Below are 17,461 nucleotides of genomic sequence, written 5' to 3' on the forward strand. Positions count from 1 at the left end.
CGGCGGCACGTAGTATGCTGGGCTGGAGATTTCGCTGCGATGGCGACGACGATTCGGAGCTGGAACGGGACGCTGTGAAACTGGCCTTGGCACGGATATGAAAAATGTTTATTTGATCGAGGTTTATCCATTGCTAAGCAGTTGCACGGGTCTTCGCATGAATCTTCGGCTTTTACACGCCAGTTATTCCTTGTATTGGTGAGTCCGCCGGTTGTCTTCGTTCTTCGGTGTGTTTTGACAGAGGCCTCCGATTTGGGGTCCGCCCTCCATCTCATAACAACAACAAAAACAGTTCCCGACAGCTACGCTAGCTCCACTAGCTAACGTTAGCTAGCCAGCTTACTAGCTGGTCAGCATAAGCTAGCTAGCAATAATGGCCAATGCCGAGCACTTTACAGATTGTACAATAAAAACAAAGCGCTTTCTTGGTTGTATTCATTTCGGTTGCCTGTAATCCCAACATATATTATGGACCCAGTGTTAGCTAGCATGACTTGAGTTACGATTAATGTTGACTGACTAACGTTACAATAAATCTACCGTGAAATACCAGAACTAAGGAAGAGCAGTAATTGTGGCCATTTACGGTAGTGGTTAGCTATCTTAACAACCTGTTAGCCCAGCAGACGTTAGCCAGTTTAAGTCTACACTGGATAAAGTTACATTGTTGATATCGAGTATTTTGCTCGCAAGCTAACGGTCGTGTCAGTTCAATACTGTTTGGATATGGGTTCTGGATAAGTTAGCTAGCTGGTTTTTAACCGCAGCTACGTCTCTGGGCAGCAAACGCCGGGTAAATAGCAAGTTAGCGACGTTTTATTGTTAACGTTAGCTAACCTAATGCGATAGCATTTCAGAAGGAATGTTAGCTAATGCTCGTGTGTTTATAAAATGGGTTTATAGTCGGTCTTTGGTGGTGCTGTCATATGTGGTGCCGTTATTTGACAGTTTTGGTCCCAGTCAGTGCACTTCACCGCCTCAGTCAGTCATTGTTTCTCGCTGTGTGTCGGGGCCGTCTGCTCGGCGGTGTTGCGGGGCAGGCTGTGGTGCATGGTGGCCTGTCACGGGATAGGAGTAACGTTAAGGCTCTAAGGGGCTTAGCCTGCCTTGTGTGACTCTGAAAACAGAGCCAGACTGAGCCGTAGCCATGGGTCATGAGCCCGCTGCGGTAAACATAGCCGTGTGTGTGTGTGTGTGTGTGTGTGTGTGTGTGTGTGTGTGTGTGTGTGTGTGTGTGTGTGTAAGAGAGAGCGCGCGCGCGCGTGTGTGTGTGGTAGATATGCTTTATCAGTCAGCACCGGCAGTGAGTTGGGTTCCTCGGTAAGTGAAGTAATGACCTCCCTTGACTGCCTCACACCAGTCTCAACAATCAAGCGGTGCCGAGGGCGCTGGCTGCTGCTCTGCTGCAATGGATCTTTTTTCCTCTTGCCTCTGCTGAAGCAAGCCTCTTGGCATCTTAAATGTTCCAGAGGTGTGTGAGGTCTTGAGCTTCTCATTCTCTGACCTTCTCAGATCAGATTTCAGTTTCTGCAAGAGTTGCTGACCTTTACAACTATTTGTGGGCCTGTATGCTGAGAGTCCTGAGAATGGGTTGCTTGTTTTAAACAGATGTTAGAAGATAAAATTCTGAGGGCTACTTGTATATAAGAACATGTAAAGAAAGCAGTGATATCATAATGTTCTTGCTGGGGGATATTTTAGACTGTTGTACACATAGCGGTAAATTTACACCAGCCGCCAGCCAAATGCTGTCAAATGTTTGGCTCTGGCAAATAAGTACTTCTGTTTCTGCCCTGCTACTTGGGCAGGCAATCAACCATTGTTGTTTTTTTTTTTTTTTTTTTTGCATATTTTTCATATTCTAAAAATAATGTATTTTATACTGGAAGCACTGTCATACAGCCCATGCCTGTGTTGACCACAAGGCTTGGATGTGGTTTAAAATCTTACAATCCCACAGAGACACGATTGGAATTTGGGATGCACTTCTTGAGCAGAACAAATCATAACATGTTTTGCCTAATCTATAGGTGATCGTCAGGTAAGTGGTTCACGTGATTGACTGAGGTTGGGCTTTAAGCTGATCAGACTATAGACAAACTCCTTCAACAACCAACTGGCGTCTTTCCACTCCATAGATGTGTTAAAGCAGTATCTGTCATCTCACTCACAAGCTGCTATAACCACCAGTACAGCTATATTTGCCCGTGAATCAAAAGGACTATTGTAGGGTGAACGCTGCAGTGAAAAGTCTGCTGTTTGCAAAATATGGAAGAGTTTGTGAGGAAAGCACTTGCTCATTATTCAGTTCCATGTTTGCCTTGGTTTTCCACAGATTTCCATGTGCTACTTTTGAGATATTCAAAGCAGGATCAGCAGGACAACTCATCATCCATTGCTCACTGACTGTGGTAAGTCTAAATTGTGGTAAACCTGATATATTTTTGCATGACTGATTTAAGCTTTCGACTGTTTCTCTAATAGCTACAAATATTTGGTCCCTCTAACATAGCACATAGGATGCCAGCTGACTTAATATGGGCATAAACCCTGTTATTGCAGCCCAGGCTGTCTGTTGTGGTGACATGTAACATGGTGTTGATTTGCTATTGAACTTCTTGAACATGACTGCTCAAGCAGGGTTCAAAACATAGCAGACGATCGTGTACTCCAATTTGTAGAGTTAGCCTTACCCTCTGAGGTATTGTGCCATCTTGATATTGACTTGTCTTTAACAACAACATATATATATGCCACCAGTTTGACCGACCTTGATTGAACCAGTCCATATACCTTTATATAGTCCCTGCACCAGCTCATATCCTGATGCAGTAAAACAAATGCCAACCGAAGCAGTGCAGTGAATTGCTTACCAGCTAAATGTGTTGCCATGTGTGTATATGTTACCCATCAAAAAGTCAGTGCCAGAACAGATGGACATTGTAGAGAATGTAGTGGGTTACTTTGGTGAAAATGCAGATCTCATAATTTTTTAAGTCTGATAACTTAGTTTTATTCAGGTAATTGATTTTCAGGATATTTTTAAAGTACACAATTGCATGTAATATGTTAGCTTATTTGGCTGTTTCAGAATGTCCAGTGGCATGAATGTTTTTTCTGTTTGTTTGTTTTTTAGATGAACTTAATTTACGGGATAGGTACAAGTAAATCCTAAAAACAATTGATTGTAAGGATTTTTAAAAAATCAATCTGCGTTGTTGATGCTTTCCCCAAATGAGCTGGGTGGAGAAATGGTGACGTGAAATCAACAGTGCTGTTATTAAGATCTTGCCAAATGGCCAATAAGCTCATATGTTATTTTTATAATGAATTTGGTTTGTGCAAGCATTGCGATGGCTTACCTCAGACTGGAGGAGGAAAAAGTAGATCTTAACTTCAAAAGGTTAGGCACAACTACTTTTGAATAAAGTTAGGTCGCATGTAAGTCTGAAACTGCTGCTTTATGTAAGTGCTTTTGAGATAATGACACAAGGATATAATTTCCTGTCTTTCAGTTTTACGTGTCCATAACTGTGTTTTTCTCCCACAGGTTGAAGTTTGGGTCCAGAGACGGAGGCCTGAGTTCCTTGTTGAGCGACCCACACTCCTTCACAGGGGCCATGGTACAGCACCTTCTCCTCACTGCATGTTTAGGACAGTAACTGCTGTCCATCCTTTGCCTTGTGTGTAGTCTGCAGAATCGGAAACTGACCATTGATTTTCACTTTTAATCAGCTTTGTTTACCAGGAGGCAGACAGTTACGATGGCCTCAGTAGTGTCAAAGGTCCGACTGGGCTGCTGCCTCAGCAGGGCCGCTCTCAGTTCTGACTGTAGAGATTTCAAGTTGTGTTACAACGTGACATACAGTAACCATTGGTGTGGATGGACTGCCTGTCATAGTGTGTGTGTGTGTGTGTGTGTGTGTGTGTGTGTGTGTGTGTGTGTGTGTGTGTGTGTGTGTGAGAGTTCTTGTGTTTTTGGCATGCTGCTCTGTGGTTGCCCCCTGGCTGGCCTCAGCCCACTGCTTCTCCAGCCATGGCGACGTTGTGTATCAGCTTGGCTCCCACACAGCAGTGGCTCACGCTGAGCCAGCATCCCGCAGGATGTGCTGCTGCTGTCTGTTATCTGTCGTCTGTGTAGACCCCCTTAATCTCTCTTTGTCCCAGACTCTAACTGCCATGCTTCGCCCAAACGCCACTCACTCATGGACCCTCCTATCCACCCGTAGGCAATAGATTCCTACGGATTTGTGTCAGGCATTTTTTTCACCTCTTTCCTCAATGGAAAAATCCCTGACTGGGCTTGCACATCCATACCTCACATTCTCAGCTGATAGACATCCTCTGTGAAGTTCAGAAATATGTTCATCTTACATAAGGATACTGTGTGACTTGAGAGGCTTCGCCCACACAGATTGCAGATTGCCTTTACATTAAAAAGACCCATAATTTGATCTGGCCTAACAGAAATTAAATTTAGAATGCCAGTCTTATTACTGACTCCAGAGAGTAAAGGCATTACTTCGTATTTTTGGGTTTTTTTGAGTTTTGACTATTGGGATGATGGCACTGTGGTGCTTAAAGTGATTTTGCTACACAGCCAACGGTTTCCAGAATAATTAGAGTAAATCCTGTGCTGCAATGGGGAGAATACTGTAGTCATACGAAGCAACATGAATATGTTAATGTCAAGTTGGTCTTAAATCTGCTTTCTGTTGAGACGGGTTGTGACATCTGCATCATTTCCTAATATTGTTAAAGCAAGTGACATGTTGTTAGTGTGGCAGGGCAAAGTGAATTTGCAACAACTTTCCCTTTGCTAAACTGCCGTAGTCTGCCACTGCTCCAGTAGAGCAGATCAGGGGTCAACAGTTGACAGTAGAAGACGGTGGTTTTACTCAGAAGCTTCCTGCTGTGAATGTGTGGATGACTGTACAGGTTTATGGTGGGGCAATGAAGGAGTAACTGCTCAGCCAGCCTTCTTTTGATATAGGCTTCAAACAGCATATGAAAACTAATGTGAATCATGTGAGAGAGAGAAGAATGTGGTTGTTGAGTTGATATAAATTGTGAAAGGACAAAGAGTTAATTCCTCTTTCCCCTACAGGAGGAGGAGGGGCAGCAGAGCTTGGAGTGTATCCAGGCCAATCAGATCTTCCCCAAGAAGTCCCCTGTCCTGGAAGAGGAAAACATGCAGGTGAGGAGACCACTGCCCTCGTTACGTATCTGTGCTGTAAAACCTCACTAACTTGACTGTCGTGTAAATATGTGGGTGTGTCATGTGCCATAGGTTACATAACCTGCAGGACAGGGCTGACTTTGATTCACTTTCAGTTTGGTCAGTCCAGAAACCCGAACATCTTCAAAGTTGTAAAAGTGAACAAACCTCTGGAAGAAAAAAGTTGTCATTTTGTGTACAAATGAACACTTTACCATCACAAAACAACATTTCTGTTTCTCTTTACACTTTTAATTGAATAAATAATTAAACTGTAAGTGACGTTACCCAAGCAGTGCTGTTGAGCTCTATTTTTTATCACTTGTCTGTCCTTAATTTGTCCCAGGCGCACAGAGTGTAGAGTAGGTTATCACATGAGTGTGTGTATGTAGGGTTTCTCAATTAGTCATGTACAGTTGTATATCACCATTGTGGTTTTCCACTGCCTTGCCAAGACTGGTACATTGCACATCATTTAGCATGTGGGGTGTTGATATAAGATGCCAAAACAGCAGTAAATTTTTTCAAGTGGACAGATCATCATGACTAATATTGATGATTCATGATTTTGATGACAGTATCAAGAGACATAAATGATCATCATGCAGCCTCTTCTGTATTTCGTTGTCATCGGTGACCTGGTTCTCCAGTTTGCTTTGAAATGATTTTATCTCCCGCCCGTTGCTAGGTGCCCTTTCCTGAGCTGCATGGGGAGTTCACAGAGTATGTTGGAAGAGCAGAGGATGCCATTATCGCTATGTCCAGCTACCGCCTACACATCAAGTTCAAAGAGTCCGTTGTCAATGTGAGTATCTCTGAAGAGCAAAGAGTGAAAAAGGACTGATGAGACACAAACAGAAGGTCTTCCAAATGGCCCCAAAATACCCGATTAGTGAATTACATTGTGTTGAGCCAAGGCCGTGTAAAAGTGTGCTTTAACGTTTTATGAATGGACAGAGCCGTGGTCAGGGCGCCAGTCTTGCGGTGGCCAGGGCATTCAGAGCTGATAGGCGCTGGCAGCAGCAGCGCGTGACTCTGTTCATCAGCTCTGTCTTAACGCTCTCTCTCCACTTGTCGTTGCCATGGTTGCAGTGGTTCCATTGGGGATGCACAACAGTCACACTCTTTCTCTTCCCTCTTTTCACCATGTTAGAGAGAGAGACTTGCTTTGTTACTCATGTCTGGTCACTTTCTAAACACCAAAAAAAAAAAAAAACAACTCCCTGTCCGTCGTCACAAGGGTGTCTCAGTGCACTATGTTTTCTTATGTCACAAAAAACGCCGCCTCATTCTCCTGCTGTTGTGCCTGTGTATCAAACATCACTTCACAGATGTATACAGATGATATTTTGATCATTTGTGACTTGTTGATGTATTCATTCGCGCAACCATTTTCTGTCGTACATGGGCCCTTGTGTTGCACATGGTACCTGGACTGCAAAGCTTGCCACAGTCTTGTATTTCCCAAAAGACGTGTAGCACTATGTCAGACCCAGTTATCTACATTGCTGTGTTTCACATCACATTTCTCGTCAGTTTGCTTAAAATTCACTGAAACATGTTCCTTTTCTGCATAGGTTAAGTTTTTGTCATATATTTTCCTGACAATCACGCTGTAGATGCCTTAGGGGAAAGCATGTGCTGCTTTCAGATGACCATGCTGTTTTGCTGCTGGCACGTGAGAGCAGGGTGGTTGTGCAATAACAGAATATGTCCTACAGGGAAATGTTTTGGTTAGTTTCACTTCTCCTTCTTTGAGACTTTTATCTTTTATGGGATTGCAAAGTAGCATTTGCTTATGTTTATTTCATTTTTGCCATTTATTTCATTCAGTTGTTTAAGCTCAATTTTTATTTCCTACAGTTGTGTTGTTTCAAAGCTATTAAAGAATTGGTACTAAGGTCAAAAGGTTTTCACATCATGGCAATACTAACTGGCCAATATTTTCTTTTTATGTGTTAGATTTATCCAGTTGGGATCTATTGGTGGGTGCAGCTGCCTGATTGTTTTCAGCCAGTCACATTTTACTGGGTTTAATTAGACCTGAATGAGCCCCTAGTTCCAGCCTCACATCACTGCTCTGTGTTCACATCAAACAGAGCCAGTCTTCTCCTCACACATATTTGGATGGGATGGCGAGGCATCTGCATCACATGGCACGCAGTTCTCAGTGCCCGCAAAATCTGCCAGAGGGGTGGGAGGTGCTGAGAGAGAGCAAGAGGCTGTTAACAGGCAGCCCAGGAATTTTGATGGTGGCCAGATTAGGGATGCAGATTAGAGAGCAGGAATTAAAACATGGCAGCAGGATGCGAGAACGACAGGAATGTGTGGAGACAGCAACACAGACACACACACACACGAGCACACACACACACACACACACACGCACACACACAATTTAAATGTAGCATCTATCATGATCGTAACTGTTCCATCTGTTTTGTTTTGGATAGCAGAGTTGTTGTTGTGAGGTCTCAGTAAGTACTCGGCAGCGCTGCACGGTGTGGAGTGGTTGATGTGACAGTGTAATGTGTGTTTATGCGCCTGTGTGTGTTAACCAGCCGGTCACTAGAGGAGCAGAGGTGTGCTGATTCATCCTGTTAAAGGCCAGGTGCTAGATGAAAGCCGATTCAGTGCACAAATGGAAAAATATACCCACACACACGGTTCAAGCTTCCAGTCTCTCAGCGCAGGACTTCATCAGACAATCGCCCTGTCATGGCCTGATGAAGATCTTGTTGACCAGCTGCTTGAATCCATCGTGTGGTTATATTCTTGATGTGCTTCCAGTACTTCCACCTGCTGATGATTGCTTGTCGATCATGCATGGCTTTGGGCTGCGACGTCAGCTACACCTTTTTTCTACACTGCAGAGAATTGCCCTTAGCTAATTAAAACGGCTTAGTAAAAGTAGCCTAGGTATTTCCCTGCAGTATTCAAACTATGCTCATAAGTCATAACCACATGACAGTTCTGTACTTTGGATGGTATTTGCCTATGAAAGATAAGACTGTAACTTTGGGCCAAGAGTCTGCAGATACAAGCTCTTTAGGATCGCGTTTTGAGTGTTCATTTTCATGCTCCCATGCTTGGCCAGAATTAAGAAGATTATGTATATTGGCAGAGCTCAGGGAGATGTGAGGTAATGTAAAAATTTAATGGAAACACACCTTGACAAGCAACCCGTGTGATGGGTTTATCTTTAGTGCTATAACGTGGTAGGGCTGTATATATGAAGTGAAAATTCTGCGGTGCAGCATAGTTGATTAATTCTTGGCATGATGGCATTTTACTTATGTGAATTTCCCAAGTGTTGACCACCACTAACTCCCCTCTGTGTCTCACTTGCTTGGAATGTAAATGATTTCTCAGTTGCAGTCCCCCACACCGCTTGTATTGACTGCATGTGTTTGATTAGTACATTTGCAGTCGATTTGTTTTCAGGTATCCCTTTTCAGGGCTAATGCTTAGCTCAGGCCTAACTTCCGTCTCTGTAGAAAAGCTGTGCTGCTTAGTGTTAGTTTCCGCTGAAGTGTGAAGTGTGTGTGAATTTTGCCTCTTGTCTTTGTTGCTCCTCAGATTCCTCTGCAGCTCATTGAGAGCGTGGAGTGTCGCGATATGTTCCAGCTCCAAGTCACCTGTAAGGACTGCAAAGTCGTCAGGTAAGACGTCCGACATGCTGTGTAAATAATTTCAGCTATTGTAAGTTCTTGCTTGTGAAATAACACCGTGCTAAGGTTGGGTATTGATAAACGATACCTGTCACCACTGTGCCATGTTTGTTTGTTTGTTTGTTTTTAATATCGTAATTGATTTTTAAGCATCAAAAGGTTTTAATTTATTGAAGTACCTCAAATTGGTAGAGCTCTGCAATGGGATCTCAGGCTTCCTACAAGCCTACGGACATTTGTATTGAGAAAATCAATTAGGCATTGTCTAGTACCATTTAGAGAACCATACAGCATTAGCAGTTTTACTCAGTTAATAATTCACTCTTTTGCAGAGTGAAATATGCTTCTCTTAAATGAAGGAAAAATATTGCCTTGAGAGATGTATTGGTTTTGAAGTATGGCTGCAGGTATCAAACTTGAGAAGTTTTTAACAATAACCAGCCCTACTCCTTACAAAGTTTCATTCAGCCTGTTCAGGGTGTAATGTTGGCCTTTGGGTTTGGTTCCCAGGTGTCAGTTCTCCACCTTTGAGCAATGTCAGGAATGGCTGAAGCGCCTGACTGGAGTAGTTCGCCCTCCCTCCCGCCTGGAGGACCTCTTCTCCTTTGCCTTCCACGCCTGGTGCATGGAGGTGTACGCTGGGGAAAAGGAGCAGCACGGCGAGCTGTGCAGACCAGGTATGCTGCCATCTCTCGAAACAGCCTCAGATAACCTCAACAGCACCTCCGTTGTGGTCTTATCGGACATCTCTGCTCTGCAGGTGAACATGTGACCTCCTGGTTCAAGAACGAGGTGGAGAGGATGGGCTTTGACACTCAAAACGCCTGGAGGATATCTGACATCAACAGCAAGTTCAGGTGATGGTGGCCTCCATGCAGGGTACATGACCAACTGCTGCGTTGATTTCCCCGACTCCCAGATAGAAGACAGATCCCTGTCTTCTGCTTTCATTGGCATACAGCACAAGTCAGACTGTGTGTGTTAGACAGTGGGTGGTTGTGTTATTGTACTCCACTGGAGCTGTGCCCTGGGCAGATAAGGGCCCGGCCCAGGATTAGGTGTCTGTAGAAAGAGGCTTTGTTGAGCCATCGCAGTCTTTTGGTGCTCTTTCTCTCTCTCTTTCTCCTCATTTAACTGCTGCTCTTTCTCCCCTGGTGCTGCCAGGCTTTGCTCCAGCTACCCTCAACAGCTCCTGGTGCCAGCCTGGATCACTGACAAGGAGTTGGAGAATGTGGCAGCCTTCCGCTCCTGGAAGAGGTTTCCTGCTGTAGTTTATAGGTTGGTCTGTTTGTCTCTCCTTGAGGCCTTAGAGACTGCAGGTTCATTTTAATTGCCACATGGCAATGAGAAGCTTCCTTATGCAGTGATAGGCCTGTTTGTTTGGTTGGCACTTGGGTGGGGGGTAAACACAAAATACAACTAATTACAAATTGATTATTTCCCCTATATGTTATATTGCATGCTAAATTTCTTGCTTTGCCTCAGAATGGCTCAACATTTTCAAAACCAAATGAGAGCACAGCCCTAATCAAAAGCAAGCACTGCATCATAGAATCAACAAATTCTGGTTGTTTTTGTTTTATTTTTTGGTTTCAGTGGCTGACAGCACTAAATCTTTTCCCTTTTTTTAAATGCTCCTGCTACTACAACAAAAGCTGGATTTTAATGCCAGTTTTGTGCATCACAGTATGTGAAATGAATATGAAACAAAGGTTAACTTGAGCAGCTGTAAAATTATTGGGCAGGCCACCCAAATATGATCAATTGATGGTAAATACAGAATATTATCTAGGACATAACCCATATCTCTGTATTGTTGTAGTGCATGTCCCATAAGCAGCAAATGTTCCTTTCTTCCTGGAAATAAGATTAGTGGCCAGATAGAATCAGCAGCCACATAAATGTTCTCAGACGTTGGAGTCTGTCGTTTTATCCCTGCTGACTTCTCTGTTCTGTCGGCCACCACCCCATCCTGTCCTACCCTATAGGCACCAGAGCACAGGGGCTGTGATTGCCCGTTGTGGCCAGCCAGAGGTCAGCTGGTGGGGCTGGAGAAATGCAGATGACGAGCACCTCGTTCAATCTATTGCCAAGGCCTGCGCTGTGGACAGCAGTTCCCGCAAACACCTCGCAAATGGCAGCTACACTAACGGCCCTGACCTGCCTGATACTGACTTTGGTAAGAGCTCGTGTTCTGTCTCTCACTCATTGATATGTAAACTGTGCAGATAAACAGACTTTCGGCTGAAAAAACAGTCATGACAGAACACAGACAGATATTCCCAGTGCTGAAGCTTTGCTATCTGTGCAGATTTGCAGCAGACGCTCTTGAGCAATCTGACCTGTCAGGGCTTGTCTGAGAGAGCAGGCTCACACAGGATCACAACACATCCCAGTGTCAAACAGAGCCTCTGATGGATATGTCTGTAGTGTCTGTATATAAGGAATTCACAGCTTTCACTGAAGGATTCCTTGATTGAAATGTCATTCATTGTATCACAGTGAACCCTGGTTAACACACACTGTTGTGTTGTTGTGCAGCTTTTTGACCCTGCTGTGTTTTCTGTGTGTCAGAATCCTCCATGACCAACAGTTCAGAGGTGGAGACGTTGGCCATCCAGCCCCACAAGTTACTGATCTTGGATGCCAGGTCCTACGCTGCGGCCGTGGCCAACAGAGCCAAAGGGGGAGGCTGTGAATGCCCAGGTAGGCCCTTTTCAGCTCAGTCCCTGGGCACCAGCAGAATTAGGTCAATGTGTACTGAGTATTCAGCAGCTCACTATCAACCACAAATGCTATTATTTCCTGTGCTGATATTTAAAATCTTCACAAATTTTTATTATCTTTATTTCTTTTGTCTTTTAATATTATCTTTCTTGTTTCAGAGTACTACCCAAACTGCGAGGTGGTGTTCATGGGCATGGCCAACATCCACTCCATCCGCAAGAGTTTCCAGTCACTGCGTTTCCTCTGCACTCAGATGCCTGATCCAGCCAAGTGAGTATTTTTTGCCTCCAGCGGTGCCTGCAGCTTCAGACTCCCTGGATGCCAGCTCTGAGTCACAGCTCGAGAAACGGAAAACTATTACACCCAAACGTCTGTAGCGGTGCTGTAGTAACTGTAGTAACTAGTAATCACAGCTGTGTTTTGGCCCAGGCCATACATCTGTGCCCGATTTAGAAGGCCTGGCCCAGCCCCAGAGCGGAGGATCTCTTTCCATCTGCGCTCCCAGATTCCACTCTACAATGATCTGTAATTGAATCACACTGGCTCAAGAGCACATTGTTGAAAGTGGTTAGAAGATCAAATTAAAAGGGAAAAAAAAGAAAAGGAAAAAATCTCGTGACCTGGAACAGACTCAAAGATCCTCCTCTAATGCTAGATCTTGTAATTAGATTCTGTCTTTTGTGAAGAGACCATAACCAAGGCAAGGCTTTGTGATAATGAGTGGACAGAGGGTCAGCATGTTTGTGAGTATTCAAGTGCATAGTATTTCAGGGGCCTTGCGTATTGAAATGTCATGCTCTCACAGCCAGATTTTTTAAAAAAATTGAGTAAACATCACTCCTGATATTAAAAATGATTACCTTACATGTATTTTTTTCTGTGATCTGTTGAAAGCTAAATCTAATTTGTGTCAGTATCCAAAGTGTGAATGCCACAGATAAACTTCAGTGTTTTGCCTTAGACGGGTGGCGGGTGGTATTTTACAGGTCTATTTTTTTCTGTTAATACACGCGTAAATGTGAAGTTAATACCCAATGAGAAGGTAACTTTAGGATTTTTTAATGAACCTGGTCGGCTTCAATGGATCCCATCAGATTCAGGCTGACTTTGGTCCTGTTTATACCTGTCATTAACAGGCGTCTTGGGTGGTACTTCCATTCATACCTTGCATTAGAATGTGTCTCCACATGCGTGTCCAGTGCCCACTTTCGATTGAAACTTACTTCCCCGCTCTATATGCAAATAAGCACGTATCATTTCCATTTGCAAAGCATGTATCATTTCCATTTGCAAAGACCAAATGTGTTGTTATTTTGAGTCGAGGCAACAGGCATTTAAAAAAAGGAGGCATCCTTGCTTGCTCCACCCTCATTGTTATGCACTGTCAGTTACTTATGACATATTTCACATCTGTATGTTATTACTGTAATTTCTTCAGTTCTGCCAAATTATGTTGTCATACAACATAATTGCCATACATACAAATTTGAAGTGCTCTTAAAGAAATACAATAAATCAGTCAGTATTGCAATTGCAATTCTTTTCTTTTATTTCCATTCCAATTTGTTCGGTTTGCACACAACAGGTTTTCAAAAAGTGCTGTGTAAATAAACATTATCATGAGTGGATTTGAGACGTTAGGGCTGTCTGCAGGGGTGGATAAATGAACTTGAACCTGAAGTTGAAGTAGAATGGTTGAATGTGCAAATAGTTGGGGGCTCCTCCACGGTTGTGGCCCTGAGGTAGACAGCCTATATTTTTATTCAATAAACAGCTGCTTTCTGCCTTCAGTTTGCATTTGGTCCATCAGCGCTGACAGTTCAGCTATGCTGGGTAGAATCAGGCAGCATATTTTCTCCACTGGAAAACTGATGGGTCGGGCCGGTGTCCGGATTAAAGTACAGGGAGTTGAAGAAGACAGGGGATGTCAGTTGACTAGGCACTCCCTCAATCCGTCTGGTGGCACACGTCTGTTTATACTTCAAACGTGATGTGGACTAAAGCATTACCTCAGAATCTGGCCTGAACGACGGGATCTCAGGACGCATTACGGACACTTTGGGTGCTGTTGACACCTTTACTTAACTTAGCACTGTCCACTTGTGATTGCATCACTGAGGGCGTATGTTAATGCCAGGTGGAAAGAGGGACTTTGAGAACTCGACGCTGCATAGAAAGACTGGCTGCTCCTTTGCTGCTCAATTTACGCTTTGAAATTTGTGCAACTTCAGCCACTTCAGGCTTGCGTGAATAATGTTGTGTTATGAGTGCGATGCTGAGGTGAGGCTTGCAGACTATCCACAGCGTAATTTTCCCATTACAGACATTGACATTGACACATAATGACAAACTCTATGCAAGGTTATGGAATTTCTGGAATATCATTGAATTAGCAGAGACCTACTCCAGGCATTGAAAATCAGGGAATCGGTTAATACATGTATTTTACAGTGTGTCACCCAGGAAGGAATAACAAATTTGATGTCATGGAAGTGCTTTGACTTTTCTGTGATAAGTCATGGAAACGTAATTGAATTTCACCTCTGTGCCACAGCAGGAACCCTGCGTACGAGGCAAACAAGGTCCCCTGATGTTTTTGCTCTCTTCCTGTTTGTGTGTGTGTGTGCCTGCAGCTGGCTGTCTGCTCTGGAGAGCACAAAGTGGTTGCAGCATCTCTCTCTGCTGCTGAAGGCAGCCCTGTTAGTGGTCAACGCCGTGGACCGTGACCACAGGCCCGTCCTGGTGCACTGCTCCGATGGCTGGGACCGCACGCCCCAGATCGCTGCACTGTCCAAGCTGCTGCTGGACCCGTACTACCGCACTATTGAGGTGAGGCTGGAGAATCCCTTCATCATCAGGCAGTAAACTCCAATGTAGAGTTCATATTTACCCCAAAACTTAAGGCTTGGATCCCACTGCCACCCCTCATCCACTTTAGGTTTTGTTTGAATCCTAATCCAACGCTTCACCACATTGACCCTCAAATACTAAAACTCATTACTTGACATTTTTGACCTACTTTTCTTAATCCTGTGGATCACTTGGCAAACATAGACATCACATCAGGATATTTCCAGCGTAGCTATGGAGATTTATAGTAGCCAGATTTTCAGCTCTCTAAGACATCAGTAGTAAATGTTATGTTTTGGTGTCAGTCCCTCAGAATCAAAGAGCAATGGCTCCTCTCTCAACTTGCCACACAGAGAGAAATCTATAATAGAAGAGGCACTTATGCCAGGTTCTCTGGCAGTAGCCTCAATAGATGTGCAATAGTGCAATGTAGCCACAAGACATGTTGTGATTCAAGTAAGAAAAAGGGGGAAAAAAAGTTAAAAAAAAAAAAAAAAAAAAAAAAATCTCCACTGTCATTATCACTGCGTTTGCTGCACCTACTACTTACAATCAGCAGCTGAATGCAGCATCTGCAATTACACAACTGACCTGGCTAAAAATGCTGTAGCAGAACCGTGGTAGGATTAATCATCATCAGTATCCATGAATATTTATTACCTTCCTTTTCCCTGCTAGAGTTATATTCACAACTTGAAACAAATGCTCTGTGAACCTAGCTTAGATTTTTTTTTTTTTTTTTAATTTTTTATTTTATAGTTCTCTCTCACCTCAAGTACACAGCAATTGACTGTTTGCCACAATTTCCCACTGAGGCCAACTCAAACACACCTTACACGCAGGTGATGAATGGTTACCATGGTTACGGTGACATTTGTACATTTGGTGTTTACGTTGTACAGAACATATGCTGGGTCAGGTCTGGCTTTTCTCCCGCTTTTCTCCCAGGTTGTTAGGTGGGTGAGAAGTGGGTTGTTTTAACGCTACGACATGTTCAGGCAGAAATCCAGCTGGGGTCAAATCCAGAAATAAACTAGTATAAATGTGTTGTTTTAAAATGAAATAATAGTAGAGGATCTGAGTGTAGAATGAAATTGTTTACATTTACAACTATTTTTAAATTTATTATTTAAATTTATATCTCTGTTGTAAATCCTGTCATAGCGCTGGTAAAAAAAAATTATCTTTACTATCTTCAGTACCTTTATATTGCCTTTGGGAAATATTGTCTAAGCTTTTGTGCCACTCTGTGTGCGTGTGCGTGTGCAGGGCTTCCAGGTCTTGGTGGAGGCCGAGTGGCTGGACTTTGGCCACAAGTTTGCCGACCGCTGCGGCCACGGGGAAAACTCTGAGGACCTGAACGAGCGCTGTCCCGTCTTCCTACAGTGGCTGGACTGTGTCCACCAGCTGCAGAGACAGTTTCCATGCTCCTTTGAGTTCAACGAGGCCTTCTTGGTGAGTGCTGGAATGAAAAGTCACACCCAGTTAGCGCAATGTCTCAAAATCTGAAGCTCAGATTAGAGGATTAGATGCAGCAGGCTGTTTGTATCATGATGTGCCATTGATTCAAGTGTATTTATGTTTAATATGCAAATGTGAACCACTAATGTGCAATTACGGCAATTACTGGGGGGGCTGTTTTTTTTTTTTTTTTTTTTTTTTTTGTGGTCACAAGGTTTTTATGGTCTCTTGTTAATATCATACCTGCGGTGCATGCAAGCCCCTACATGTCACTGTGTGTGTTTGTATGCAGGTGAAACTGGTGCAGCACACCTACTCCTGTCTGTTCGGCACCTTCCTGTGTAACAGTGGCAAGGAGAGAGAGGACCGTCACGTCCAGGAGAGGACCTGCTCAGTCTGGTCGCTGCTCCGACCGGCCAACCGCACCTTGAGAAACATGCTGTACTCCTCCCACTCCGAAACCGTATGTTCATTGTTTTTAACGCTGCTCCATGCATCCACCTCCCTACTGCACTACTGGTTGTGTTTCACTCTGGTCTTGGCGACACCAAGTATTAATAATAAACTTGACATTTTTCTTAAGTATGTTTAAAAAGTAGGCAAGACATTCAGTGAAAATCAGTAAGACAAATTAGCATTACAAATCAAAACATGCAACAACACAATCAGGAAACGATTTTAGATTTTTGATTTGAAACTTGAGAAGTCTGCGCTCCTCAGGAGGGTTTTCCAATGTCCCAAATCACTGCAGAGAAGACAACCCCTGGAGCACCGTATTTCATCATGTGTTTCCTAATGCTGTATAAGATTCATTGTGACAAAGCCAAATATGATTTATGAGTCTCTTTACCACCCTCTGGGAAGCAAAGCACATTTTTGTGGTTACGCTGTTGTTTTGGTGCTCACATTCCAATGTGTGCACACTTCTCTCTCTCTGTCTCTCTCTCTCTTTTTTTTATTTCCTTGGTGATTACATGTATTTTCTACTCAGTATAGCATGAGGTTGATTATGCTGTTCATTCATTTGCTTCCAAAATAGTTTTTGCTTGCCTTTTCTTTCCCCAGGCCTGCTTCTCTTTCTGCTTTCTGTGTCCTGATGACATCCACAGTTAAAAGCTTGTGACTGTTGGTTGTTGCAGGTTCTCCACCCAGTGTGTCATGTGCGCAACCTGATGCTGTGGACGGCCGTCTATCTGCCCAGCTCCTCCCCCACCACGCCCTCTGACGACTCGTGTGCCCCCTACCCTGTGCCCGGTGCCAACCCCGAGGATGCGCCCCTGGGCAGGTGAGCCGGGCACAATGGCACCGACCCCCTCTTCCTGCCTGATGTAAGATAAACCCAGGTTGAGGGCCCTGAAAGCCAGTGGGGCCCGGCTTTTAAATTCCTCTACTATAACCTGATTGGATCATTCATACATAACTGAGACTGTATTTTTGCTCTGCTTATCTCATGTCTCATGTCCATGACAGCATCATAAAAGAGGAACAGGAAGTTAATTGTGACTTTATTTCTTTTTTATATCCACAGTGTTAA

General features: G+C 43.8%; 1 protein-coding gene across 2 annotated transcripts in view; it reads left to right on the forward strand.

Moving 5' to 3' along the window:
* The first annotated feature begins 24 nt into the window (after positions 1-24).
* The window catches only part of mtmr3 (myotubularin related protein 3), a 29,027-nt gene continuing 11,590 nt past the window's right edge, over positions 25-17,461 (forward strand). For both annotated transcript variants that reach the window (XM_030060884.1, XM_030060885.1), the window contains exons 1-17: positions 25-198; positions 2,336-2,411; positions 3,347-3,403; positions 3,551-3,623; positions 5,108-5,197; positions 5,907-6,023; positions 8,798-8,880; positions 9,400-9,566; positions 9,650-9,746; positions 10,054-10,167; positions 10,878-11,068; positions 11,464-11,595; positions 11,775-11,886; positions 14,250-14,445; positions 15,736-15,921; positions 16,220-16,390; positions 17,067-17,212. In XM_030060884.1, coding sequence (XP_029916744.1) covers positions 3,354-3,403; positions 3,551-3,623; positions 5,108-5,197; positions 5,907-6,023; positions 8,798-8,880; positions 9,400-9,566; positions 9,650-9,746; positions 10,054-10,167; positions 10,878-11,068; positions 11,464-11,595; positions 11,775-11,886; positions 14,250-14,445; positions 15,736-15,921; positions 16,220-16,390; positions 17,067-17,212 — 1,925 coding nt within the window. In that variant the 5' untranslated portion in view covers positions 25-198; positions 2,336-2,411; positions 3,347-3,353. The remainder of the gene's footprint in view (positions 199-2,335; positions 2,412-3,346; positions 3,404-3,550; positions 3,624-5,107; positions 5,198-5,906; positions 6,024-8,797; positions 8,881-9,399; positions 9,567-9,649; positions 9,747-10,053; positions 10,168-10,877; positions 11,069-11,463; positions 11,596-11,774; positions 11,887-14,249; positions 14,446-15,735; positions 15,922-16,219; positions 16,391-17,066; positions 17,213-17,461) is intronic.

Source organism: Myripristis murdjan, chromosome 9 (genome assembly GCF_902150065.1).
Source record: "Myripristis murdjan chromosome 9, fMyrMur1.1, whole genome shotgun sequence".
Classification (NCBI taxonomy): Eukaryota; Metazoa; Chordata; class Actinopteri; order Holocentriformes; family Holocentridae; genus Myripristis; species Myripristis murdjan.